At 64.0% G+C, this 25447-nt stretch overlaps 4 protein-coding genes across 4 annotated transcripts; all 4 read right to left on the bottom strand.

Moving 5' to 3' along the window:
• Window positions 1-302: 302 nt before the first annotated feature.
• VSIG10L (V-set and immunoglobulin domain containing 10 like) lies at window positions 303-6837 on the bottom strand. Its single transcript, XM_067557484.1, has 11 exons — window positions 6783-6837; window positions 5220-5504; window positions 4756-5019; window positions 4320-4604; window positions 3643-3897; window positions 2902-3174; window positions 2463-2732; window positions 2127-2240; window positions 1635-1696; window positions 1363-1506; window positions 303-1095 (listed from the first exon to the last, which is right to left on the bottom strand). The coding sequence occupies exons 1-11, from the start codon at window positions 6835-6837 to the stop codon at window positions 1030-1032; spliced, it is 2073 nt and encodes a 690-aa protein (XP_067413585.1). The 3' UTR covers window positions 303-1029.
• A 1832-nt stretch (window positions 6838-8669) lies between these two features.
• On the bottom strand, window positions 8670-13576 carry ETFB (electron transfer flavoprotein subunit beta). The gene is made up of 7 exons (XM_067557474.1): window positions 13457-13576; window positions 13099-13254; window positions 10318-10476; window positions 10016-10078; window positions 9600-9758; window positions 9123-9309; window positions 8670-8851 (listed from the first exon to the last, which is right to left on the bottom strand). The coding sequence occupies exons 1-6, from the start codon at window positions 13511-13513 to the stop codon at window positions 9139-9141; spliced, it is 765 nt and encodes a 254-aa protein (XP_067413575.1). The 5' UTR covers window positions 13514-13576; the 3' UTR covers window positions 8670-8851; window positions 9123-9138.
• Window positions 13577-13861: 285 nt separating this feature from the next.
• Window positions 13862-16255, bottom strand: LOC137159324 (claudin domain-containing protein 2-like). The gene is made up of 4 exons (XM_067557483.1): window positions 16066-16255; window positions 15263-15412; window positions 14869-14988; window positions 13862-13986 (listed from the first exon to the last, which is right to left on the bottom strand). Exons 1-4 carry the CDS (start codon window positions 16253-16255, stop codon window positions 13862-13864), a joined length of 585 nt encoding a protein of 194 aa, XP_067413584.1.
• Window positions 16256-16596: 341 nt separating this feature from the next.
• Window positions 16597-19426, bottom strand: LOC137159316 (protein NKG7-like). The gene is made up of 6 exons (XM_067557473.1): window positions 19407-19426; window positions 19133-19237; window positions 18033-18247; window positions 17550-17696; window positions 17079-17213; window positions 16597-16794 (listed from the first exon to the last, which is right to left on the bottom strand). The coding sequence occupies exons 3-6, from the start codon at window positions 18202-18204 to the stop codon at window positions 16742-16744; spliced, it is 507 nt and encodes a 168-aa protein (XP_067413574.1). The 5' UTR covers window positions 18205-18247; window positions 19133-19237; window positions 19407-19426; the 3' UTR covers window positions 16597-16741.
• Window positions 19427-25447: the final 6021 nt, after the last annotated feature.

Raw genomic sequence — 25447 nt, 5'->3', positions numbered from 1 at the left:
ATGTGCCCCGGTGACAGCTCTCCTGGGCCGGTCTCGGGAGTCAGCAGCCACCAGAGCCCCTGCGCACCAGGATCCCTCCTCCAACCCGTGCCCTCCCCTGCTTGTCAGGATCCCTCCCCCGACCCCTGCACACCTAGATCCCGACCCCCCCTGCCCAAACACCAGGATCCCACCCGCAACCTGCCAGGGCCAGGCATTGTAATGGCAAGAAAAGTTCCAAAAACAACAGTATTAGAAAGATAAATCGTTGTTAGGCGCAAACGTGATCGACACACACACAGACAACTGGTGCCCTCTGCGCCAGCAAAGCCCCGCCCTCAGCTCCCCACAAGTTGGCCAGCACCCCACCCCAGCTGGTGAAATCAGACATCTTCAGAGTGGGGGCGAGGAAGGAGGGACAGGTGCGGATGGCTGAATGCATGGAGGGGTTTGTATGGGGATGGATGGATGGATGGAGGGCTGGGGGGATGGAGGGCTGGGAGGATGGAGGAAGGGGTGCGGATGGGGCTGTGGGGACGCAGGCACAGACAGACATAATTCTCTCTCTCTCTTTCTCTCCCCAGAGGTCAAATCAGAGCCATGCATAATCTGAGATAATTTACAAAAACAGGAAGTCCCACCCTCTCCCCAGGCACAGCAAGAGAGACAGGAAGTCCAGCCCCTTCCTGACCGGTCCCTTTCTCCCGCTATCGCCTCATAGCAGCCAAGGCACATAGACCCCCCTCCTCATCCGTAGTCAGTTCTGGGAAGGTTGGGGGGGCCAGCGCAGGGTCACCCCCTCCTGGGTGGCCCCAGATAATTCCCACAGAGCCTCATCCTTCACTGGCAGCAGCACCCCATTGGCCTCCCGGACACCTGGGTTCCGTACACAGACCAATTCTCCATAAAGGCCTCCCGGATGGCTGGGCTCCATAGGCAGGCTCACTCCATTCTATAGGTGCCTCCCGGACACCTGGGTTCATCGCCAGCACACAGGCCCTATAAGGCTCTCCCGGATGCCGGGCTCCCACGCTGGATCTCCCGCGCCCGTCACACCCGCGTGGCGCTGCGCACTGTCCTGGGGCCTGGCTGAGCGGCATCTCCAGGATATCCGGGCTGGGAAAAAGAAGGAGAATGAGAGATGTACAGCCAGGGGGTGGCATGGGGACGCTCTCCCCTGGCAGTCAGGGCTGGGCCCGATGCCCCAGGGTGGCACTAAGGGGGCGCTGTGCTGCAGAGAGCAAATGAGAGGCTCAGCAGGGGGCGCTGTGGTGCAGGGTGTGGGGCAAGGAATATTGGGCTGCGTGGGGCAGGGGGCTCAGTAGGGGGCGCTGGACTGGGAGGGGGGCTCAGCAGGGGGCGCTGTGTGGGGGGAACCTTTACCCAGGAGTCGGGAGGGCCGTGGACGCGCAGATGCTCCTCATAGCTGATGGAAAAGACGTCGCCGTCTGCCCAGGAGCAGCGCGAAGACCCCTGGGGGGGGGAGGCCGGGGGCTCGACGGGGTGGGACTCTCTCCCGTTCAGGAACTGGAACAGAGCAACGCGCCGTCAGCGTCCCACTTTGGGATGGGGAAACTGAGGCATGGGCAAGGCGTCATCGGGAAAGCCCAGTTCTAGGCCCCACCCCCCAGCAGGCCCCGTCCACTCGCACTCACCTGGCGGGGCAAGTAATGCGGGCGGGTCCCAGGCGGCGGTGGGGGCATCTTCTCCCTCTTTCCTAGGATGGAGAGGCGGAGCTTGATTGGCTGGACCTAGGAGCACCCACCCGTCCCCTGCATCTGATTGGCTGGTGCCAGGGGCTTCTCCCACCCCTCCCTTGAATTCTAATTGGCTGGTGGTAAGATCACCAACTGAATCCCTTGCACCTGATTGGCTAGAAATAGCTCAATGACTCCACCCCTGTGTCTGATTGGCCTGTGCATATTTTAGCAACCCCACCCCCACTTGTCTTTTGATTGGCCAAGGACGTGGCAGTGATTCCAATCCTGATATTTGATTGGATAAAAGCAGACTTTCTGCCCATTGGCTGGGACCAGGGTAGCAATTCTACCCCTTACATCTGATTGGCCAAGAGCAGCATATCATGCCCCACAGTCCCGCTTCCCGGGAGGCTCTGGGGAGGTGGCGGGACCCAGCATCGGACGTACCCCAGCGTGCCCGGAGGAAGCAGATCAGTAGCACGAAGAGGGCAAGGAGCAGGATCATGCCCAGAATCGAGCCCAACACGATGCCCGCGATGGCGCCGGGGCTCAGGGTGGAGGCTGCAAGGACAGGAGAGACGGGGATGGAACCCAGGAGTCCTAGCTCCCTCCCAGCCCCTGCCCACTCTAACCACTAGCCCCCGCTCCCCTCCCAGAGCCAGGGCCAGAAACAGAACCCAGGAGTCCTGGCTACCAGTCCCCCGCTCTAACCACTAGACCGTGTTCCCCTCCCAGAGCCGGGCTAGAACCCAGGAGTCCTGGCTCCCGCCCCCCGATACTTACCCGGCGGGAGTGTCTGCATGTGGCTGGGCTCCCCAGCCCGGGCCCCCAGCAGGGGCAGCAGGCGGAAGGAATAGGTGCTGTGGGCCTGGAGCCCCGACACAGTGCCCGAGCGACTGGCGCCCCCTAGCGTCTGCGCCGTCTGCCAGTCCCCGGCTTCCCGGACCTGGATCCAAACCCCAGTCACCACGGAGCCGTTTGGTACCGCCCAGCTCAGCCGGGCCAAGCCAGGCTCAGAACCACGCTCCAGGGTCCAGCTGGAGATGGAGGGACCTACAGGGAGGAGGAGGGAGAAGGGGGGGTTAGAGGGAGGGGCCTAGGCACCTGATCTATGGGGACAGGACACCTGGGTTCCATCCCCAGCTCTGGGAGGGGAGAGGGGGTCTAGTGGTTACCGCGGGTGGGAGGGGGATTGGGAGATAGGACTCCTGGGTTCTCTCACCCGTCAGTGTGAGGTTTCTCTCCTGCGAGCCTAGAGGGTTTTGGCACCACACCGAGTAGTTCCCCAAGTCCTGCGGGTCTGTGAAGTTGCTGATGGTGAGACGGCTCCCATCGGCGCTGACCTGGTACCGCCCGCCCGGGCCCAGCGGCGCCCCGTCCCGGGCCCAGCCGATCTCCACAGGCTGGTAGTTGCCCTGGCACTGCAGATCCACCAGAACAGTTCCGTTGGGATCCAGGGAGGCCTGGAATGAGAGCGAGACCCCCGAGGGGGCTTCTGGGGGGCAGGGGAGGATTGCAGGGGGGTTAATTTCAGTGGGGTTGCCAGGTGCTAACCCCACTCCATTGTCCAGGCCCCTCCCCCTTGAGGCTAGCCCTACCCCATAAAATCCTGGCCCCGCCCCTTGGATACTCACCGCCCCATAGCATCCTGATCCCGCCCCCACCCACTGGATTTTAGCTCCACCCTAACACGCCAGGCCACACCCATTGGATGCTAGTCCCGCCCACCTGATTCATGCCCCCACCCACTGGACATCAGGGCCTCACCCCCCTCCTTTTATTCCTTCTGCCAACATGGCCCATGCCCCACACGCCTGGCAGAGCCCCCCGTCCCTTCCCTATGGGATGCCAACCCCGCCCCAGAAGTCGGGTCAGCCCTCACTACCCTCTGCACCCAGCCCAGTGCTGCCCCCCCATGGCGGGATCTGGTACTGCACCCCCAGCACCAGGGCTGGGCTCTCACCCGGGGTCACGCTGCAGTTCCCCTCGGCTGCCAGGTGCCTCCCCAGGCAGCTGACCTGGGTGCCGCTGAGGCTGGGCGGGGGCGAGTTCAGGGTCCGCTCGAGGCCAGGGCCGACCCCCTGCACACTGCCCCCCGGCAGCCCCTGCAGACTCAGGCTGGGGGCCGGGGAGCCCCCCGGCCAGGAGCAGAGGAAGCGAAGGGCCGAACCATTGGCCACCGACTCCAGGGAGCAGACGGGGAGCCCAGGGGGGATCTCTGGAGGAGGAGAGAGAGACGGGTCAGCCCCACGGCCTCTCCCCGAGCCAGCCAGTCGCCTGCCATGGGGCTGGCTGGGAGCCGGCACCTCCTATAGGGGAAAGGTCCCCGTGCCCCATTCCCTGCCCCCCAACTCCCTGCCCTGCAGCCGGATCAGAGCTGATGCTCCCTGGAGGAGAAAGGTCCCTGTGCCCCATTCCCTGCCCCCCCCCACTCCTTGCCCTGGGGCTGGATTGGAGCCAGTGGCCCCTAGAGGGGAAAGGTCCCCGTGCCCCACTCCCTGCCCTGGGGCTGGCTGTGAGCTGGCGCCTCCTAGAGGGGAAAGGTGCCCATGCCCCATTCCCTGCCCCCGAGTCAGCCACTCCCCACCCTGGGGTTGGATGGGACCCTGAGCCCCCCCAGAAAGGCCCCGGGGCACTCACGGACGACGGTGAGGGTCAGGGTGGTGCGGAGGCGGCGCTGGGTTTGCGGGTTGCTGGCGAGGCAGGCGTAGAGCCCGGCCTGGCTGAGCTGAACCCGGGTCAGAGTCAGGTTCGGCTGGGTCGGGACCAGGGGGTCGCTGGCGTCGGCCAGGCTCCAGTAGATCTGGGCGGGCGGGTCCGACGGGGCCCAGCAGGTCAGCGTCACTGTGCTGTTCACCTGGACGTAGCGCTGGGGCTCCAGGTCGCGGTCTGACGACAATTTGATCGTGGGGGGCTCCGGACCGACTAGGAAGGGAACCAGAACCGAGTCAGAACTGGGGGGAGAGAGTCCGGTATCCCTTCCTCACCTCCTGGGCCCCCCAGCCCAGGATCCCCTCCCCCCACTTTCCTCTCCGGATCACGGACCCATCTACCCCGGCGTCCCGCCTGCACTCACAATAGACCCGGATCTGGGCGCTGCCGGTTCCGCTGCCGAACGGGTTGGACACGGTGCAGTTGTAGGTGCCGGTGTCGGTCCGGTTGGGTTGGCTGATCCGAAGGATCCCATCCGAGATCCGGTACCGAGGGTTCTGCTCCAGGCTTTGCCCATCCTTCGTCCAGGTGACAGCGCCCCGCACGGGGGCACAGGTCAGAACCGCCGACTCGGCGCCTTCGGTCACCTCCAGGGAAGGGGGCGTCACTGAGACGTTCCCCACCAGCTCTGCAGGAGGGAAGAAAACCCAGGCGTCCGGGCGTCTAGCTATTCCTCCTGGTCTAACCACTGACACCACCCCCCACCTGGGGCCAGGATAGAACCCAGGAGTCCTGGCTCCCAGGCCCTCCCTGCTCTAACCACTAGACACCCCCCTCCCCTCCCAGAGCTGGGGATAGAACCCAGGCGTCCGGGCCACCTCCACTCACCGTACACCTCCACTTGGACGTTCCCCTGCCACACCTGGCCCCCCAGCGGGAAGATCTCGACCGTGTAGGTGCCGGCGTCCTGGAGGGTTGCGGGAGCGATGGTGAGCGTCCCCCTCTGGGGGTCTACCCTGAGCCGGCCCTCGTAGGCCTGGGCCACGTCCACCGAGCTGCTGGGACCCAGGTGTCCAGTCGCCAGCGCCGTCAGGTTCCTGCGCCATATGATGCTGGGGGGTGGCTGGGTCGGGGGGTAGGAGAGCAGGATGGAGAGGTTCCCCCCCAGCTGCACTGCCAGGGGGCCGGGGGGCAGCTGAAGGGGGAGGGCGAGCGTGAGGCCTGGGGGGTGGTGGGAAGAGACAGAGGAGGAGGCTGGTTAGTTCTGGGTTCGGTTCCACCCCCTCCCCAACCATGGGTCTCAAGGTGCCTTTGCCTCCTCCCCGCCCCCCAGTGCAACACCCCCTCCTCCGCTGCCTGCCCAATGGGTGGGTCCAGATCCCCACAGCCCCCAGCACAGAGACGGAATCCTCTCCTCCGTCAGTCCGTCCGCCCCTTCCCGTGGTCCCCCAGACCAGCAAACTAGCTGCTTGGATTCCCCCTTCCCTTCTTCTAGCCCAGCCCTGAGCCCCTCCACCCCCAGCTCTGCCAGTGCCCCTCACTCCTGACCCACAGCCCCCTGCCCTCCCGGCTCCTTCACGGCCATTGGGTCCCCGAGCAATGACCCTGCTGATTTGAGAATCTCCACATGCGGGTGATTTCCTGCCGGCTGGTCCCTCCTGCCGCATTTGACACAGGATCCTCCTTCCCGTCCTGAACACTAGCGCGGCGTCGCTGTGTGGCTGTTTCCCAGCCGCCCTGCCCCAGAAGTGGCTGCATCTCATCACTGGGCGAGCCGTCCGAGTGCCGCGTTCTGTGCGGCTGTTCCCCAGCCGCCCTGCCCCAGAGATGGCTGCATCTTTGTGCTGGGCGAACCGTGACAAGTCTCCCCCCAGACGCTACCCCAGTTGATTGTGGCCTGGTGCCGGGCTGGGGCCCGGAGGGGGCGTGGCGGATGCACAGCAGCAGGGCAGGAGGCTGGGACAGGCCGGATTGCAGAGCCCAGCGGGCACGCCCAGCGCACGGGAAACATGAGCCTCGGCTCCGAGTCACCATAGCGCCGCCCCCGGGGATCGAGCCCTCACCCCACAGCCTGTGGCTCTGGGAGGGGAGTGGGGTCTAGTGGTTAGAGGGGGGCTAGCTGCCCGGACTCCTGGGTTCCATGGGAGGGGAGTGGGGTCTAGTGGTTAGAACGGAGGGGAGGAGAGGGGGAGCGGGGCTGGAAGCTTCCAGGACTCCTGGGTTCTCTCCCCAACCCTTTCCCCCCCTGCCCTACTTCCAGGGCTGCTGGAACCCTCTCCCCTGCGGGGGGGCTGGTTCGGACGGGGGGGAGGGGGGCAGCGCCCCAGAAATGCTGCCCGGGGGCCCCCCGGAATTGAAGCGTGTGTCACGTGACCAAGCCTCCAGGAATCCGCGCCCGGTCCCCGTCCCCCCCCGCGCAGCCCAGGGGCGTCGGGCGCCCCCCGCACTCACCCAGCAGCAGCAGCAGCAGGGCGGCGGCCCAGGTGTGCCGGCACCTGGCGGCCATGACAGGTGGGGGGGGGCCGCGGGGGCTCCCGGGCGGCCCAGGTGTGGGGAACTCCTCGGGAGGGAGCCGCGGGCGGTCCTGCCGGCGGCGAGATGGGGGCGGCTGGGCCGGGGACACCCACGCAGGCAGCAGGGCGGGCTCGGAGCCTCCGCCCCGGCCACACCACGGCTCCGGAATCCCAGCGATGGGGCCGGACCGGCTCGGCCGAGCCAGCGGCGGGGGGAGGGGAAGGGTGGCGGGGTGGGGGGGGGGGGGGCTCCTCCCAGCGTGGGGCACAGGAGGGAGTTCAGGGGGGCTGGGCAGTGTGGGAGGCTCAGGGGGGCATAGGACAGGGGGTGAGGAGGGAGGTCAGGGGGCTGGGCAGTGGGGGGACCCAGGAAATGGCACCAGGGCAGTGGGGGGCACAGGGGGGTCAAGGGGGCACTGGTGGCATGAGAAGGGCAAGCCAGGATGAGGGGACCCCAGGCTGGGGGCAGGGGAGGTGCCAGCGGGGAGCGGGGGGGGCAGGACTCCTGGGTTCTCTCTCTAGCTCTGGGTGCAGGGGTCATGACCTTTCTAGAAACAGCTCCTGGCTCGGGGGCAGGACCTGGACCTTTCCCCTGTGTGTGTGTGTGGGGGAGGGGGGACCAGCCCCACTATGGCCGTTCCTGCCCAGGGGGAGGCAGTTGCTGCCAGCAGAAACAAGTAACAAAATCTCCTCTTCGCTCCTCAGCTGCCCCACCCCAGAGTTGGCTGCATCTCAGCACCAGGCAGGTTGTCCCCATGTGACTGGGCCCCAGATAGTGAATCAGCTTCGAATCAGATGGGTCCCTGGATGGAGTCAGAAGCCCCTCCCCCCCCCACTCCCCCATTTCAAGGTGCAATTCTGGCCCTTCAACCCCTGCCCCATCACTGAATTCAGCCACTCCCTGCTCCTGACTGACCCCCCACCCCCTCCATCACCCAGGGGGGGAACCCCCACCAGCACCAGACCCCCACCACACTGCCATTCTGCTGGATTTGGGGGATCTGGAGATCCTCTGGTCTCTCCCCTCTCGGGCACTGAGTTGATGGACCCATTTTAAAATCCCCCCGGCCATTCAAAGGAGGATTGCCACAGGCAGGGGATCGAAGCCGGGGTAGAGGCGTGTGCACAAGGCCCATCTCATGCAGGTGCCGGGCACCGAGCTGGGCCCCACAAAGGGCTAGGAAGCTGGCAGCAGCCCCCGGGGATTCATTTCCCCCCCCCCCCCTCCTCCCACTCAGCTACACCCAGCAGGCTGAGCTGCACGGGGAGGACCAACATGCGCACCCTGGCTAGGTCTGTGTGCCACCTTCTGGCCCAGGGGCATCCAGTGGCGGGGAGTTCCACAGGGTAACGGCAGGCGGAAGACCAACAAGATCCGCTCCTTTTGCATTTCAGCCAATAGGCCCAGGATCCCGGCTGATGAGGCGAGGGGAGGAACCACCTGTCCCAGTCGAGCAGGTCTTGGGGGGGGGTGGGGGGCGTGTGTGTGTCAGGCCCATAAACCCCACCCTCCATCACCCCACCCTCATAATCTGCACCCAATCCTTCACCACTAAAACTTCCTGTCTTCCCAAACCTCACCCCATCCTACAACCCCTCCCACCCAAGCCACACCCCCATTCAACAAACCCTGCCCCCACCCCTACTCAGCAAACCCCACCCCTACACCCTCAGGCTCCACCCCTCCTCTTCAAAAACCCCACCCCTACTCCACAATAAGCCCTGCCTCCTGGCCTGGGTTCCCAGAGTCATGTTGGGCCCCCCACAGACACAGCCGGGCCAGGCTGGGAGAGAGGACGAACAAAGGACAGACGGACAGCAACTCTCCAATGACCCCGCGGGGTTTATGAATCCCAAACAGCAGCTCCGGGGCAGCTGGCAGGGCCAGAAGGCAACACGGTTACAATCGGGGGGGGGGGGGCCAGCACCAGGTCCTCAGCAAGGGACCCCCAGGGGCACCGCCCGTCACAGCAGCAGAAGAGCCGGGCACAGCGGCTCCAGGAGGGGCTGAAAGAGAAAAACCCCCGAGAGATCAGTGCCAGGGAGCCAGGACTTGAGTTCTCCTCACAGCTCTGAGAGGGGAGTGGGGGCTAGTGGTGAGAGCGGGCAGGGCCGAGAGCCAGGACCCCTGGGTTCTCTCTCCAGTTGGGGAGGGGGGGTAGTGGTTAGAGCACGAGGGGCAGGAGCCAGGACCCCGGGTTCCCCCTGCCCCCAGCAGTCACTGCCTGAGAGGGGAAAGTGTCTAGCCCTGGCATGCTGGGGCACGGGCTGCACTCACCAGCCAGGGCAGGGGCTCAGACCAGGCCCCCCTCCTTCAGCTTGCCCACGAGGGCATCCACAGTCTCCACCTTGACCCCGGCCTGGCGCTGGGGCGGCTCCTCCACGCTCTGCACCAACAGCCGGGAGGAGAGATCGACCCCCAGGTCTGACGCCTTCAGCACCTCGATCTTCTTCTTCTTGGCTTTCTGGGGAGAGAGCCGGCATTGGACCCAGGAGTCCTGGCTCCCGGCCCCGAGCCAGGGAGAGAACCCTGCAGCCTCAGCAGGAGCCATTTCCTGACCCAGGTAACTCAGAGATTGGGTTTTCCTTCGCTTACGCCTTGGTGTGGTGTGGCTGTGACCCGGCTGTTGCACCCCAGAGGTGGCTGCATATCTTCCTGTATAACCAGCACCCCCCACCCCACCCCAGAGGTGGCTGCATCTCTGCCCCAGGCGAGGGGTCCCTGGATAAGCAGCCTCCAGCAGCTCCTCCTCACCATGATGTTGGGCAGGGTGGCGTAGCGGGGTTCGTTGAGCCGCAGGTCGGCCGTCACCACAGCCGGCAGTTTGAGCCGGACGCTCTCCAGCCCCCCGTCGATCTCCCGCTCCACCGTCAGCTGCTGCCCCTCCAGCGTCAGCGCCGAGGCGAAGGTCCCCTGCAGGGCCCGGGTGGGGGTTAGAGAGCACCCAGAACCTTCCCCCCCCCCAGTTCCCTAATCCTCTGCTGCCAGGAACTATAGGGGGAAGTCTTCACTAGATCCTCCCCTCGCATCCCCCACTGCCGGGATCCTTCTCCCCCATCATCTCCCAGAACCCCCCGCTGCCAGGATCCTTCTCCTCCCCCACCCCCATCATCTCCCAGAACCCCCCGCTGCCGGGATCCTTCTCCCCGACCCCCTTCCAGGGCAGGCACCTGGGGCCAGTCCAGCAGCGCTGCCGTCATCTGCCCCGTCTGGTTGCAGTCATCATCGATGGCCTGGGAAAGAGCAGATGAGTCATCCCCTGAACCGGCCCCTTGGGGCCCCTCCCATCCCCAGTCACCGGGCAGGGAGCCTTGTCTTGAGCTGGAACAGCACAGCAGGCTGGATACCAGGGCAGATGGGCCCGTGGGGCTGGGGGGAAGGGGCAGGATACCGGGGTAGATGGGCCCATGGGGCTGAGGGGGGGGGACGGACAGACAGGCCCATGGGCAGTGCAGGGGGAAAGAGATCTCACCTGCTTGCCCAGTAGCACCAGGCTGACCCCCTCTTTCTTGGCCAGCGCCGCCAGGATCTTGGCCACCTGGAAGGGGCCGAGGCTCTCATACTGGGGGGCCGGGATCTCCACGTGCAGCCCCCGATCAGCCCCCATGGCCAGCGCAGTCCGGATTGTCTCCTGGTGGGGGGCACAGTTAGAACTCAGGGAGACAGGCTGGGCAGCCCCTGGATCCCACCCCACACACAGTCTCCCCAAATACACCCCCGAGACCAGAGCAGGGGCTGGCTCGCCGGGGTCTGTCCAGCCCTTGGCCTGTCACCCCCTGGAGGGCCAGAGGGAGCAGTTCGGTGCCTGACCCTGTGCAAACAGGGCTGAGACCTGGCAAACTCGACTGAGGCGAGGCTGCTGAAAGTGGGAATCACCAGTAGTGGGGGAGCGCAAGGCTAGGCCAGCCGAGGGCTGTGGGTCAGAAGTGGGGGGCACCGGCAGAGCTGGGGGAGCTGCAGCTGAAGGCTAGGAGGGGGTAACTGGCCAGCAGAGCAGAAAATCGCAAATGACATGGACAGAGCCAGGCCTGGGGAAGGTGGGAGGGGAGAGAAGCCAACACACCCTAGGCAGGAACACAATGATGCCCCAGGGTGGCACTAGGGCGCGGGCCCTCCCCTGGCAGGCAAGGGTCGCTGCACCCCAGAGGCAGCCGCATTTCAGCGCTGGGGGAGGTTTCCAGAATTGCAGCTGCCCTGCAGCTATTTCCTAATGGTTAGAGCAGGAAGGAGCCACAAATCCGGATTCTGCCTTCCATCAGCCCCCCACACGGACCGAGCTCCTGGGAACGCAGGAGTCCTGGTTCCCAGACAGCCACTTGCTGTAACCACTAGACCCCACTCCCCTCCCAGAGGCAGAACCCAGGCATCTGGCTCCCAGTCCCCCCACCCCTTAAGGGGAACCTGGGCGCAGACACAGGCCAGGCAAGTCAGCCTCAGATTCTGGGTTACACAGCTGGTGCCATCCCCCCAAAGGCCAACCAGGAGGCAAAGACCAGCAGGGCAGCAGGCCGGTGGCCCAGCCCTTCCATAGGGAGGGAGCTGTAGGTCAGGAGGGAGAGGCACCAGCAGTGCTATAGGACGTGTGCTGGCACTGCTAGGACGACGGGAGGCTGAGGGGGGCGGGGGTACCTGGCACAGGGGGGCACAAGGGATCTATGGGGGGAATTGTTGAGGAAGAGTCAACATGGATTTTGTAAAGGAAAATCATGCCTCACCACTCTACTAGAATTCTTTGAGGGGGTCAACAAGCATGTGGCCGAGGGAGACCAGGGGATATTGTGTACTTAGATTTTAGGAAGTCTTTGAGAGGATCCCTCACCAAAGGCTCTTAAGCAAAGTAAGCTGTCATGGGATGAGAGGGAAGGTCCTCTCCTGGCTCAGTGACTGGTGAAAAGACAGGAAACAAAGGATAGGAATAAATGATCAGTTTTCAGAATGGAGAGAGGTAAATAGCGGTGTCCCCCAGGGGTCTGTGCTGTGCTGTTCAACATACTCAGAAATGACCTGGAAAAAGGGGTAACCAGTGAGGCGGCAAAACTGGGTGACTGGGCAATGAAATGGCAGATGAAATTCAATGTTGATAAATGCAAAGTAATGCGCACTGGGAAACATAATCCCAACTCTACATATAAAATGATGGGGTCTAAATTAGCCGTGGCCACTCAAGACAGATCTTGGAGTCACTGTGGATAGTTCTCGGAAAACATCCACTCAACGTGCAGCGGCAGGCAAAAAAGCTACCAGAATGTGGGGAATCATGAGGACAGGGGTAGATAGTAATACAGAAAATATTGCGTTGCCTCTTTATAAATCCATGGTACGCCCACAGCTTGAATACCGCATGCACATCTGGTCTCCCCATCTCCAAGACGACATTGGAATTGGAAAAGGTACCGAAAAAAGCAGCTAAAATGATTAGGGGTACAGAACACCTTCCATATGAGGAGAAATTAATAAGACTTCTGAGCTCTGAAGAGAGGCTACTAAGGGGGGGGTGATGATAGAGGTCTATAAAATCATGACTGGTGTGGAGAAAGTAAAGAAGGAAGTGTTATTTACCCCTTCTCATAACACAAGAACTAGGGGTCACCAAATGAAATTAATAGGCAGCAGAAAGCGAACAAAAGGAAGTATTTCTTCTTGCTACGCACAGGCAACCTGTGGAACTCCTTGCCAGAGGACGCTGTGAAGGCCAGGACTATAGCAGTTAAAAAAGAACTAGATAAGGTCATGGCGGATAAGTCCATCAATGGCTATGGGGCAGGATGGGGGGGGGGGGCGGCAAAACCATGCTTTGAGTGTCCTGGGCCTTTGTTTCCAGGAAGCTGGGAATGGCCGACGGGCTGGATCACTAGATAATTGGTCTGTTCATTCCCTCTGAGGCACCCGGCACTGGCCACTGTTGGCAGACAGGACGCTGGGCTAGGGGGACCATTGCTCGGACCCAGAGTGGCCGATCTGATGGTCTAATGTACTTGGCACAGAGGGCAGTGGGGGGCACAGGGAGACTGGCAGCCGGGGTATGGGGCAGTGCGGGGTACCTGGCACCAGGGATCGGGGGCAATGAGGAGTAACGGGGCACGGAGGGATACTGGAGGGTCAGGAGTGGGGGGTCACCGGGCACTAGGAGTATGGGGGTACCCGGCACCGGGGGGAGGGCACGGGGGGGGCACCGGGATACCTGGCACCGGGGGCACACGGGGGGGCACCGGGATACCTGGCACCGGGGGCACACGGGGGGGCACCGGGGTACCTGGCACTGCTGCGGGCCGCAGCTCACCACCACGATCTCCTGCAGCAGGCTCCGCTCGCGCAGCCGCACAGCCTCCTCCAGCGCGATCTCGCAGAAGGGGTTCATGGAGTGCTTCACCCCGTCCGTCACCACCCCGCCGCCCGGCCGCACCCGCACCTGCGGGGCAGACAGTCACCGCGCGGACCCAGGCGTCCGAGCGCCTCCCCCCACACACCAGGGGACAGGAGCCGGGGAAGGGACCCAGGCGTCCGAGCGCCTCCAAAGGCCGGGGGAAGGACCCAGGCGTCCGAGCGCCTCCCGCCCTCCACACCCGGGGACGGGGCCGCTGGAGGGACCCAGGCGTCCGAGCCCCGCCCACCTTCACGGCGTAGTCTATGACCCGCTTCACCCCGACGAGCGCCCGCAGCGCCGCCATCGCCCCGCTCCGCGTCCTGGACACACCCCTTCCGTGATCGCATCCAATCAGCGTCCGGGGCGTGACTCTGGGCGGGGCTGAAACCCTGAGGCCAATCGACGGAGGGGTGGGGCTGGTAGTCGAGCCAATCGGCGCCGCGCAGAGGCGGGATCGCTAAACTGACCAATGGAGACGCGACATTGGGGGGCTCAGCCAATCAGAGAAAGGCGTTGCGGTGACACAATCAGAAGAGTGCAGGGACTGTAAATTGACCAATCAGCGCTCGAAAGGGGGCGGGTGCAGTGAATCGGACCAATCAGAGCGAGCAGCGTGTTCCGAACGAGCCAGCCAGAGCGGCCAGAGCGGGCCTTACACTTCTGACCACTCACGAAAGGGGAAGCCCCTCTCCCGGAACCAATCACCATGGTCGTTGGGCGGGCCTGAACCCAGCGGCCAATCGGAGCGCAGCATGGCCCCTGCAGCCCCATTGCGAGCTAGGCACGTGCGGGGAGGGGGAAAAATGAGCAGGGTCACGTGATCCGGGTGTCAGCTACCGGTTACATGGGCCAAGGACGCGGCACTGCAGCCCGCTGGTGGAGATTGACGGGGATAGACCCCGCCCATCCCATGGAGCCCCGCCCCCTAGGAGAGAACTCTCGCCTGGGCCCCTCCCCCACACAGGGAAAGGAATCCAGGCATCCGGGGCACGTCACCCCCCCCCCCCCAGGGAACCCAGGTGTCCGGGCTGTTTGTGCCTCCCCTTCCCCTGATTCACCCCGCAAAGCTCAGGACTCTGCTGCCTTCTCGGGGCACCCGGGGCCCGTCTCTGGGGCGGGGCCTGTCCCGGCCGTGGGTCCGTGCAGTGCCGGGTGTGAGGGGGCCCGTCTCTGGGGCAGGGCCTGTGCCGCCCCCCCCGTGTAATTGCAGAGAGCTCCCGCAGGCTCCTCACTTTGCGCAGGCCTGGGCGGGTGATGCAGTGGTTAGTTATACTCAGCTGTCCCACCCCAGAGGCGGTTGCATCTCAGCGCTGGGCAAGCTGTCCCCCCTGGCGTTATGTGTGGCTGCTCCCCAGCTGCCCCACCCCAGAGATGGCCGCTTCTCAGTGCTGGGCGAGCTATCTGTGTTTCAATCCCCTGAGTCCTTGGGGTGCGTCTCTGGCTTGCACGCAGGGTTTAATAACTCTGCTTGGAGGACAAAACGGGAAGGCTGGGGTGTCACCCCAAACGGGGCAATCCTCTTGGGCCGCTGTGCAGGCGTCGCTCCCTCCGCCGAGCCTGGCAATGGCAGATGCCTGGAACAGACGTGGGGGGTCAGCGTAGCCAAAAGAGGCATCTCCTCCGCGTCCCCCCCACTCCCTCCGCCCTCCGGGTGCTCACCTGCCAACCCGGCCGCAGGCACCGCTGCCCAGCCCACCGCCAGCGACCAGGCCCAGCTGCCGCCGGCTTCCCCGGCCGAGCCACCCATAAAACAGGCCAGAGCCACCCCGGCCAAGGCGCCTGCAAGACACGAGATGTGGGGCTGGGGAGAACTGGGGGTGGCAAGTTGAGATGGAGCTGAGCAGGGGGATTTGGGGGGCTGGGGGCAGGTGAGGGAGAGTGGGGGTCAGTGGGAATCGGGTGAGGAAGGAGGAGATGGGAAGGGGGGAGTTGGGGGTCAGAGGGCAGGCTTCGGGGGGGTAGAAGGATATTGGGGGTCAGGAGGGCTAGGGGAGTGCAGAGGCAGTTTGGGGGTGAGGAGGAGGTAGAGGGGTTGGGGGTTGTTCCCTCTTACCTGTGAGGAAGCAGAGGCCAGCGGCCCCCTGGGCCCAGTCGAGCCCCCAGGGGGCCAGGCAGGGGGTGAGCGCCAGCGCCCCACACAGCACGGAGAGGTACCCAGCCAGGACAGCCAGAGCCAGGCAGCCCCTGGACACTTCCACGTACCCTGTGGCGGGGGCAGGAAAGGGGTGGGATCGATGAGAACTCACGCCGCCACCTCCACCCCTCTGCACACCTCGGGATCTCCCCAACTCCTGCCCTGGGGTCCCCCCAGCACTTGGTCTGGGTTCACCCAGCTCCCTACCCCCTGGACTATTCTCCATGCCCGGCCGTGTCGCCGGTGTGTGGGGCATTGGCTGCAGGGAAGGGGGGGTGGAAAAGGGGGAGCTGTCCCCAGCACCCAGGGCTCCCTCCCTGGGGGGTAGAGCTGAGCTGAGCCCCCCACTCTTCTTTCAGACAGTTCCCCCCGTCCAGCCACTCCCTGAGGATGAAGCCTGCGAGACTCCCCACCACTGGCTCAGAGTGGGGTTAATCCGTGGGACTCCCCACTGCTGGATCAGAGCAGGGTTAACCTGCGGGACTCCCAGCCACTGGCTCAGAGCAGGGTTAACTTGCGGGACTCCCCGCCGCTGGCTCAGAGTGGGGTTAATCTGTGGGACTCCCCACTGCTGGCTCAGAGCAGGGTTAACCCGCGGGATACCCTGCCCCTGGCTCAGGGCAGGGTTAACCTGTGGGACTCCCAGCCACTGGCTCAGAGCAGGGTTAACTTGCGGGACTCCCCGCCGCTGGCTCAGAGAGGGGTGAACCCGTGGGCCCTACCTCGCTGGCCATGGAGTGGGGCGCAGGCCCCCAGCTGACACTCCCTCCACAGCCCCCGGTGGATGACGATGCCCAGGACCCAGAGGCGGAGCCAGGACTCGGTGGCAGCCGATACGGCCAGCAGGACAGTGGCCACACAGGAGAGACAGAGCCCGGCCGCCCCCAGCTGGGAGCCCCGGCCCGGGGCCATCGGAGACAGGGATGGCCTATCACAGCACGACTGAAAAGACCATGGGGTTAACCCGCGGGACTCCCTGCCGCTGGGCACTGGCCAGTATCCCCTAGGGGTCAGTCCTAGTGGCTAGAGCCAGAGCCAGCCCCCCCCCACACACCCTCTGCTCTAATCACATCTCGACTCCCATGGTAACCCCAAGGTTCTGGAACCCCCATGGGTCCGTGCTTCCCCCAGAGCAGCCCCGGGGCCCACCCCCTGCTGTGGGGCCAGTAACCGGGAGGAGACGGGGTTTGGATGCAAAGGGACTATTTATTTCCAAGCAGGAAAAGGCCAGAAGAGAAACAGCCTCCAGGGGCCGTCTCTGCTCCAGCCCCATGGCAGGGTGGGGCACTGGCTGGCTCAGGGGGCAGGGAACAGGCGTGCCGGCTCCGCTCCAGGGGCAGCAGAAGCGTTTTGGGGTGTCCGTCCAGCCCCCCAATCTCCAGGTCCGTGGGGCTCCGGTCACATCTGCTCATATCCTGCGTGGCGTGTGTGGATCACAATGGCGAAGACACCTGGGGGGGGGGATGGGAGAGATTGGAGACAGCCCCCTCCCAGCCCCCCTGCCCCTCAGCCCTCTGCCCCCACCCTGCCCCCTCCCCTCACAGCACCCTCAACCTGCCCCCCACATCCGCTTCCCCCCAATTTCCTCCCCTCGCCCTAAACAGCAGCCCCTCCCCCGACTCCCATGGTCACCCCCACTGCCCATTCCCCCACGGAGCCCTGCCCTCCACAAACCTCGGCCCCCCCCCCCCATGCTCCAGCCCCACAGCGACCGCCCCTCCTGCCCGGCTCTCACCGCTCAGCAGCAGCAGGGGCAGGGCGGCCCAGCCCAGGTAGAAGGACCATTCGAAGGTGAGCTGGACGTCCGGGGCCTGGTTCTTGTTCCACGACTCAGCCGTGAACGCGGACATGGCGATGATGGTGCAGCAGGCTGCGGGGGGGACTGGGTTAGCCCCCCCCCAAGCCAGCCAGTTCCCCCCCAGGCCCAGATCGGACCCCCCCCAGCCAGCCAGTTCCCCCCCAGGCCCAGATCGGACCCCCCCAGCCAGCCAGATCCCTCCCCCCCAGCCTGATCAGCATCAGCATCCCAGAGGGGAAAGCTCCTTGTCCCATTCCCCCCACCAGCCAGCCCCCCCAGCCGGATCAGTGCCGCCCCCCAGAGGGGAAAGCCCCTTGTCCCATTCCCCCTGCCAGCCAGCCCCCCCACCCCCTCCCAGCTGGATCAGCGCCACCCCCCAGAGGGGGAAGCCCCGTGTCCCGGCCCTACCTGCGGCGAAGGCTGCAACAGAAGCCGTGAGGCTGAGGTTGGCGGGGCTGCGGACGCAGGCCGTGATGGGGACCAGGAGGGACCCGGCCACGACGAGGGAGGCCAGAAAGGCCAGGATGATGAAGGCCCGGGTGGCTTGTATATAGGCTGTGGGGGAGACCGGGACACGAAGAGTTAACAAGGACCCTGCCCCCTCCCCTCCATCCCAACCCCCCTGCACGAGGGCCTGGAGCTGCATGTCGGGAGTGAGGGGCATCAGCAGAGCTGTCCCAGTGCTGGGCGAGGGGCCCCAGTATAAACAGCCCCTGTGTTCCACCCCAGAGGTGGCTGCATCTCAGCACCAGGTGGAGGGTGTCTGTATAACCAGCCCCCGTGTCTCACCCCAGAGGTGGCCGCATCTCTGCGCCGGGTGTGGGGTCCCCAAATAACCGGCTCCTGCCCCACCCCAGAGGGGCCGCGTCCCAGCGCCGCCCATTGCCTCACCCTGGACGGGGGCTGGGCTCTGGCAGACCGGCCAGCACTCCTGCCAGAGCCCGCTGTGGCCCGTGTCCTTGGGGCCGTAGGCGACCAGCCAGTAGTCGGTGAAGAGAGCCAGGCACAGCATCACCCCGCTGAGCGCGGCCAGCAGGCTGCCCGCGATGCTCCACGCCTGCATCTCTCTCCGGGACGGGAGCCGGCTAGCGGCGTGGTTACCAGACCTGCAAGAGGGGGCAGCCCCAAGCTGGGTGCATTAGCCCTGGCATCGGGGAACAACCCCCCACCCTGCCCCATGGCTGTCAGAGCCCTGCCCCCCCGCGCCCACACAACATCGCCCCACTGGGTCCTGCTGCAGGGCCAGGGCTGAGTCAAACTGCTCCGGGGACTCGTGGTCTCACCCAGCCCCTGTGACGGAGGAGCAGGGTCTAGTGGTTAGAGCGTGGAGGGGGGAAGGGCTGGAAGCCAGGACTCCTGGGTCCCTCTCTAGGCCGGAGGGGAGGGGAGCGTTCGCTCGTGGTTAGCAGAGCTGCTGCTGCTCTCCATCAGCTTTTCACACCCCAGCCACTTCCCCGAGCTGTTCTTGCACCTTCCCGTCAGCATGAGCCTCGTGGGTGGCTGGTCTGTGCAGACCCAGCCCCCCGCAGCCAGCTTGGGGCCCCCTTTCTGGGATCAGCCCCACAGGCCCACCTAGCCTGGTCTCCTGCCCCCTCCCTGCTGCCCCAGATCAGACCCATGGGCCCATCTAGTCCAGTATCCGGCCTCTCACCCCCTTCCTCGCGTTGGCTTCATTCCTTTCCATTGCCCCAGATGGCGACCCTGTGGACTCCCCCCAAACCCCTCTCTGCTACTGGATACCCCATAATGCCCCCCCCCCCCGCCGGGCTCAGGACTCCTGGGTTCTCTCCCCAGCACTGGGAGGGGAGTGGGGTCTAGTGGTTAGACCGGGGGGGCATGCCTGGGGGCCCGGACTCCTGGGTTCTATCCCTGGCTCTGGGAGGGGAGTGGGGTCTAGTCTTTAGACCGGGGGGGGGAGGCTGTAGTGGTGAGGGGCCCAAAGGGGGGCCGATGACGGGGGTTGGGGGGAGCAGAGCGCAGCGTCTCCTTACCTGGGTGGATGCCCCCTGCAGAGTCACTCTGTCCGGCTGCACCCACACCCGGGCTGTCTGTCCCCAGCAGGGCGGGGCTAATATTTGAGGTAGAAGCTCCTGGGCCTGGTGGGTGGGGAAAGCGAGTGTCAGAGGAGATGCTGTGTGTGTGTCTGTCCCTGTGTCCCCCTGTACACCCTCATCCATCCCCATTTGCCCCCTCTATCCATCCATCACTACACCCCATAGCTATCCGTCCCCAGACACCCCTTTATCTCCCTGTTCCCACACTCACCTCTCTGTCTGTCTGTCCATCCGTCCGTCCTTTCCCCACACCCCTCGGTCTGGCCATCCATCCCCCACATCCCTCTGTATGTCCGTCCATCCCCCCACACCCCTCTGTCTGTCCGTCCATTCCCCACACTACTCTATATGTCCATCCATCCCCCCACACCTCTCTGTATGTCCGTCCATCCCCCCGCAGCCCTTTTCTCTCTCACTCTCTGCGCTGTTTCTCTCTCTCCCCAGAGCTGCCCTCCCCCCCGCGGCTTCCTGTCTCTGCGGTTCTGGGGGGGCTCTGCCGGAACACCTCAGCGCACTCTAGTGACAAGGGGACGGGAAATCCCCTCCCCCCAGGCTCCCACTCGGCCCCGCTTTGACGCCAATGGGGCAATGGCTGATTCAGGGCCGGGAGCCAGGACGCCTGGGTTCTCTTCCCGACTCTGGGTGGGGAGTGGGGTCCTGTGGTTAGAGCAGGGGGGGCTGGGAGCCAGGACGCCTGGGTTTTCTCCACAGCTCCGTGCTGTGTTTGTCCGGCGCTATGGGGCCCTGCCCCACGGCAGAGTTCTGCCACGCTGCAGTTCGTCCCGAATGCAAGTTTCCAAGGGGGGGATGTTGAGAAACTCACCAAAGCAAACAAGAAAAGCCCCCACTGGGGATGGAGCCAAAACCTCGCCCCAGGGGGCAGAAAAGACCGGGGCTGGGTCCAGCGGACGTGTGGGGCAGGTCGCTGGCCTGGCAAGGCCGGGGTGGGGGGACTCACGATGGCAAAGACGGGCCCCAGACCTGGCTAGAAATTCACTTCTTTACTGCGCAGTGGGGGGTGGGTCTGGGGAGGGGTCCCTGCAGGGGGGGCATGATGCAAGCGCACACACAGAGCAGGGCTCTGCCCCGCCAGCAGGAGGCAGCAGAGACACGCTCAGGGGCCGTCGACAGGCCAGTCACTTCCCAGCCAGCCCATCCTGCTCTCCGGGACGCAGGCGCCCGTCAGGGACGAGGCAGTGGCAGCGCCGGGCCCCGGCTCCGGATACAGGACATGAGTGAGCAAGCTGAAAACACCTGGACAGAGGAGAGACGAGCACGTAGCTCAGCGCCGGGTGAGAGATCCCTGCATAACCAGCCCCGCGCCCCACCCCAGAGGTAGCTGCATCTCAACACCAGACGAGGGGCCCCTGGGTAATCAGCACACACGGTGCTTTGGGATCCTCCAGAATGGAGGCTTCCGGGGGAATTGCCCCAGCACCATGAAGCTGATCCACTGCAGAGATGCTAGATTAGGGACCCTGGCCCCATGGCCTGGCCTTTTCTTCCCCTCCCCCACCTCACTCACCCGTCACTATGTACAGTGTGAACACCAGCCAGGCCAGGCAGAAGGTCCAGGTGACATTCAGTGCGGACGCATGGCCGGGCTCATCCAGCGTATACAGGACCATGGCGGTTAAACCCGAGAGCCCTAGAGTCAAGTGGCTGTATAAACAGCAGAAACTCAGCACCAGGCGAGGGGTACCACCCCAGAGGTTGCAACTCAGCACCAGGCGAGGGGTATAAACCCCCCGGGTGCCTGCTGTATAAACAGCCCCTGTGCCCCACCCCAGAGGTGGCTGCAACTCAGCACCAGGCGAGGGCCCCACCCCAGAGGTCTGCAACTCAGCATAAACAGCCCCCGTGTGCCCCACCCCAGAGGTGGCTGCATGCCAGCGCCGGGCAGGGGAGGAAATGTAGCCGTACCTGCAGCAAAGCTGGCTGCTGCAGAGATCAGCAGGCCGGGCACCTTCCCGGCGCAGACCAGCCGGGAGCAGCGGCTGAGAATGGATACGGCAGCCACGAAGCCAGCGAGAGCCGCCACGGTCAGGCAGATGCGAGCGGCCCTGAGAAGGTCTAGGGGGGCAGCAAGGACAACGTGGGGTTAAAAAGCCGCCCTCCTGCACGGCCCCCGTGGGTGAGAGGGGCGCAAGGGCTGGGGCAGCAGGGGCTGCGGGTCGGGGTTGGGCGGCACCGTCCCCCTCTTACCGCTGCCCTGTCTCATGTCCCCACAGGCCAGCTTGATGCACAGCCCGGCGGGGGCCCCAGGACCCCAGAGGTGGCCCCCCTCCTGCCAGCCGGGGCCCAGCAGGGCGGCTGAGAGCAGCAGGAAACTGAGGCAGGCGGAGGAGCTGCTGACTGCTCTGTAGGGCGACGTCTCTCTCGGCCACCGGGGGGCACCACGGGGGAGCCTGACACTGGCCATCGCCCCCGCCCCACACGCTTCGGGGAGACAGGGTCTCTGGGGGCGGCAGCAGAACCTGCAGCCTTCACCCCGATCTCCCCCAGACTCCCCAGGAGTTCCCGCTGCCCCCTAACCCCACCCCCCAGCTGCCGCCAACTGCCATGGAACCTTCCCTCACCCAAGGGGCAGCATGCTGCAAGGCACGGGCGGTGTCACTGTGGGGCTGGTCCCCAGCTGCCCTGCCCCAGAGGTGGCTGCATCTCAGCACTGGGCGAACTGTCCCCAGGTGACGTTATGTGCAGTTGTTCCCCTCCCCAGAGGTAGCTGCATGTCAGCGCCAGGCAAGCTGTCTCTGTGAGGCCATATGTGCAGTTGTTCCCTGCCCCACAGGTGGCTGCATCTCAGCACTGGATGAACTGTCCCCGTGTGGTGTTATGTGTGGTGGTTCCCCACCCCAGAAGTGGCTGCATCTCAGCACTTTCTTCCTCTGGGACGGAATTCATGCTGCTAGAAGCCGCTCTCCACATGGCGGGGGGAAGGTTTCTCTAAGTGGCACGAATGGGGGAGGTGACCTGAATCCAGTCGCCCCGGGAGGTCAGTCATTTTCACCAAGGATTCCCGGCATTGCCTGATTTGGGAAGAAAGCATTGTTCTGGCGCTGGTCTCAAGACACGATCCTTCCCCAGCTGGGGTCAATCAGCCATCGCCCCATGGCAGTCGGTGGGGCCAGACCCCCAAGGTGTCCATGGGTGTCAATCGGAGTCACGTTGGAGTGAGTGAGCTGGGGTGGCTGTCCTTAGTTGCGCCCCCAACGGCTGGATAAGAGGGTGACGGGGGACCAGCTCCCACCAGCTCTGGGAAGGATATGGAAGAGCGAAGGAATTGGGGAGCGACGCCTGCGAAGTGGGTTTCCTAGGAAGGACCTGGGGACGGGGCAGGGAAATGAGCAGCTTCCGATCCCCCTTTCTGGAGTGACACCCCCTTGTCTGCCTTTCCCCTGGGAACATCAGACCCCAGACCCCCAGATCTGCCCGCCCCCCAGTGACACTGTGATGAGCTTGTGACCCACCGTGGCTGAGGGTCTGAAGAGCTGATCCTGCCACAATCCACTGCCGGGCTGAGGACGGCGGGGAAGCAGATTTGCCAGTGGTGAGGTTCTTGGGTTGCTTTTAATGGGTTTTCCCTGTAACGCTTTCGCCTCAAGAGTCTGATGGGCTTGTCTGGAGAAGAGCCGTGGGGCAACTTAACCACTGACAATCACGCCACTATCAGCCTCGGAGGAGAAAGCAAGCGGATAAGATGGGAAAAGTCGTCAGGCTGGGGCAGCCAGCCCAGGATCCCATCTCCAACAGCAGCCGGGACCAGAGCGTAAGTGGGCTTGTGTCTCTGGCCACCTTGGCTAACAGCCTCTCCTCCCTGAACTCGTCTTTGAACCTGTTGGCCCTCGCAACATCCCCTGGCGAGGAGTTCCCCAGGTTAACAGCGCACGGTGCAAGGAGGCACTTCCGTCTGTGTGTATTAAACCAGCTGCCCGCTCAGGTCATCGGGTGATCCCTGGGTTTTGTATCATGGGAAGGGGAAATAACATTTCTCTGCTCCCTCTCCAGACTACGCGGGGTTTTCTAGCCCTACAGCATTTTGCAACCTCTTTGATACCAGGGACCGGCTTGCTGCCTTCCTCAGCCAAGTCAGGGAGATCTCAGGGACCCAGACTAGTTGTTGAGGGACGCTGCTCGATCATCTTCCCCCTTAGCCATCTCTTTTCTAAGCAGAACAATCCCGGCCTTCTCCCTCCCTCCTGTCAGGCAAGCCTGTCCCGCCCCCTGGATTATCCATGGTGCCTTTTCTGCACCTTTTCCATTTCGGGGATCTCTTTCCGGAGCTGGGGCGACCCGATCGGCGCGCCACGTCCTGGGGGCGGGCGGACAGACAGTGGCATTCGCATCTTTTCTATCTCATTCTCGCTCCCTTGCCCAACGGTTCCTCACACTCCTTTAGCTTGGTTGGCTGCGGCGGCGCATTGAGCTGAAGTTTCCAGCGAGAGCACCGAGGGGAGTTAGGCGCTGTGGCACTCTGTCCCTCAAGGCAGGACCCTGGAGCCCCCCCCCCATTCCCCAGTGTGATGTGGGTATGAGATGTTTCGTACAAAGCCTGCCTTGGGAGGTTATCGTTTGAAAGGTCTTGATCTGCTGAACCATAAGATCCCGTTGGGTGGCGTGTGCTGTCGCTGGCTGGGAAGTGATGACGTTTTGCTGTGTGTGTTACTGAAACATGTTGTGAGATGAGGCACACCCCAGGTGTAACACAGGGGTAACACAGGCACACTTTCAGGTGTAACAATGGGGTCGGCCGGCCGGCGTTAATGGCCCACCAACACCCACCAAGGAGAGAGAGAATCCACTATCTCGGGGACTGTTCCCGACGAAAACCTCTCAGCGAGAGCACGTGGGCAAGGGATGCAACTTGGCCAGCAAGGCCGGCCTGTCCCCCGCGTCATTGCCGCAGATCTTCCCAGCAAGCTGGAGGAAACTACAAAAGAGGGGAAGTGACGTCAACACTTGGCCCCCTCTGCCCCAGCTCAACACCTGGAAGAAATGTCCGGAGGACCAAGACTTTGCAGTGGTGAAGGCTGGAAAGGGTCCCTGCCCAGCCTGTGTGTTGAGGATCTGTGACCTGCTCGTACCAGCAGCCAGGGGGAGATGCTGCTTGAGTCAAATCCTGATTCGTTTGTAGAACTTAGGCGGCGAATTTACTTTTGTTTCTTAAGTCACCAGCTCTGATCCCTGCGCTGGCTACTTACAGTCCCATCAGTCCAGCTTTCTGGAGTTAATAAAAGCTGTTTTATATTTTCCCTAACACAGGGAGTTGGCGTTGAAGCGCTTGGGGAATCTCGACTCAGTTCACAAAGGCTGGTGCGTGTCCTCTCCACGTCGAGGGAGGGGCGGGCTGGGTAATGAGCTTACACTGGCCAGGCTCCCGACCAGCGCGAGGCGGCGCGGTTCTGGGGTGCACAGCTGGGGGGGAATTGCCTGGAGCCGCTCTGTTGATGGTTCGGGAGTGGCTGGGAGTCATTCATGTGACTGAGTTGGGTGTGTTCTTGCCTGGGGATGGGCTGTATCAAGGCAGTGCCTGCCGGACGTTTATGGCTTGACAGAATATCGCAGTGGGCGAGGGAGCCCACGTTGGTGCATTGGAAGGGCTCAGTGGTCCCACAATCCAGGTTGCAGCCCGGGGACCCCGTCACAGGTGCCCAAATGCCATTGGGGATAAGCCCCGCTCAGGACACCCAGTTTGGGGTCGGTCTCCGGCGTCCGTTCCCCACACAAAGCACACGAGCCGACGGGCTGTTTTTGTCGCAAACGGAGCCTTCATTTGACACGAATGATTGAGGATGGACGAGCCAGAATAATGCCGGCTAAGGAGAACGGACGGGTAAGAAGCAGCCTCTGCCGTCGTCCGCCGGGGCTGGGGCTTTCAGGGACAAAGCGGATACGTCCATACAGGGAACGCCAGCGAGAGGCTCGCCCAGCCTTTGTCAGAGAGCCAAGCCCGGCCACACGCAGCCCCCCGTGCAAACCTACACAATCTCACTCGCTCTGCCCCGCGCACTCACACCCAGGGAGTGACACACGTCTCCCGCACACCCACACGCCAACACAGCCAGCAGCACACCCCACCCAGCGCACGGCCGCTCGCAGGCAGACGCACAACTGCGCACAGCCACACACAGGCAAAGACACACGCCCACACTCACAGGCACGACAACAGCCACAACCTCACACACACCTGCATGCACGCGCGCGCACGCGCCTGGCAAACACAATCACGCCTACACAACCGCCCCAGCTCAC

This window comes from Emydura macquarii, unplaced genomic scaffold (assembly GCF_026122565.2).
Source record: "Emydura macquarii macquarii isolate MOO-44397 ecotype Brisbane River unplaced genomic scaffold, CSIRO-AGI_Emac_v2 contig_1851, whole genome shotgun sequence".
Lineage (NCBI taxonomy): Eukaryota > Metazoa > Chordata > Testudines > Chelidae > Emydura > Emydura macquarii.
This window is presented reverse-complemented; position numbering and strand designations above follow the sequence as displayed.

What these genes read in the sequence shown, in the direction of transcription:
- VSIG10L (XM_067557484.1), bottom strand. Translation starts at nt 6,837, where the DNA reads ATGGCCGCCAGGTGCCGGCACACCTGGGCCGCCGCCCTGCTGCTGCTG. An exon ending in CCTGCTGCTGCTGCTGCTGG is followed by an intron (nt 5,505 to 6,782) that starts GTGAGTGCGGGG and finishes GCCCCCTGGCAG; the next exon opens with TGCAGCTGGGGGGGAACCTC. An exon ending in GAGAAACCTCACACTGACGG is followed by an intron (nt 2,733 to 2,901) that starts GTGAGAGAACCC and finishes TCCTCCCTGTAG; the next exon opens with GTCCCTCCATCTCCAGCTGG.
- ETFB (XM_067557474.1), bottom strand. Translation starts at nt 13,513, where the DNA reads ATGGCGGCGCTGCGGGCGCTCGTCGGGGTGAAGCGGGTCATAGACTAC. An exon ending in TCATAGACTACGCCGTGAAG is followed by an intron (nt 13,255 to 13,456) that starts GTGGGCGGGGCT and finishes TCTGCCCCGCAG; the next exon opens with GTGCGGGTGCGGCCGGGCGG. An exon ending in CCACCCTGCCCAACATCATG is followed by an intron (nt 9,310 to 9,599) that starts GTGAGGAGGAGC and finishes CTCTCTCCCCAG; the next exon opens with AAAGCCAAGAAGAAGAAGAT.
- LOC137159324 (XM_067557483.1), bottom strand. Translation starts at nt 16,255, where the DNA reads ATGGCCCCGGGCCGGGGCTCCCAGCTGGGGGCGGCCGGGCTCTGTCTC. An exon ending in TGGCCTCTGCTTCCTCACAG is followed by an intron (nt 14,989 to 15,262) that starts GTAAGAGGGAAC and finishes CGTGTCTTGCAG; the next exon opens with GCGCCTTGGCCGGGGTGGCT. An exon ending in GCCTGCGGCCGGGTTGGCAG is followed by an intron (nt 13,987 to 14,868) that starts GTGAGCACCCGG and finishes GCACGTGCCTAG; the next exon opens with CTCGCAATGGGGCTGCAGGG.
- LOC137159316 (XM_067557473.1), bottom strand. Translation starts at nt 18,204, where the DNA reads ATGCAGGCGTGGAGCATCGCGGGCAGCCTGCTGGCCGCGCTCAGCGGG. An exon ending in GAGCCCAGCCCCCGTCCAGG is followed by an intron (nt 17,697 to 18,032) that starts GTGAGGCAATGG and finishes TCTCCCCCACAG; the next exon opens with CCTATATACAAGCCACCCGG. An exon ending in GCCCCTGCTGCTGCTGAGCG is followed by an intron (nt 16,795 to 17,078) that starts GTGAGAGCCGGG and finishes CCCCCCCCCCAG; the next exon opens with GTGTCTTCGCCATTGTGATC.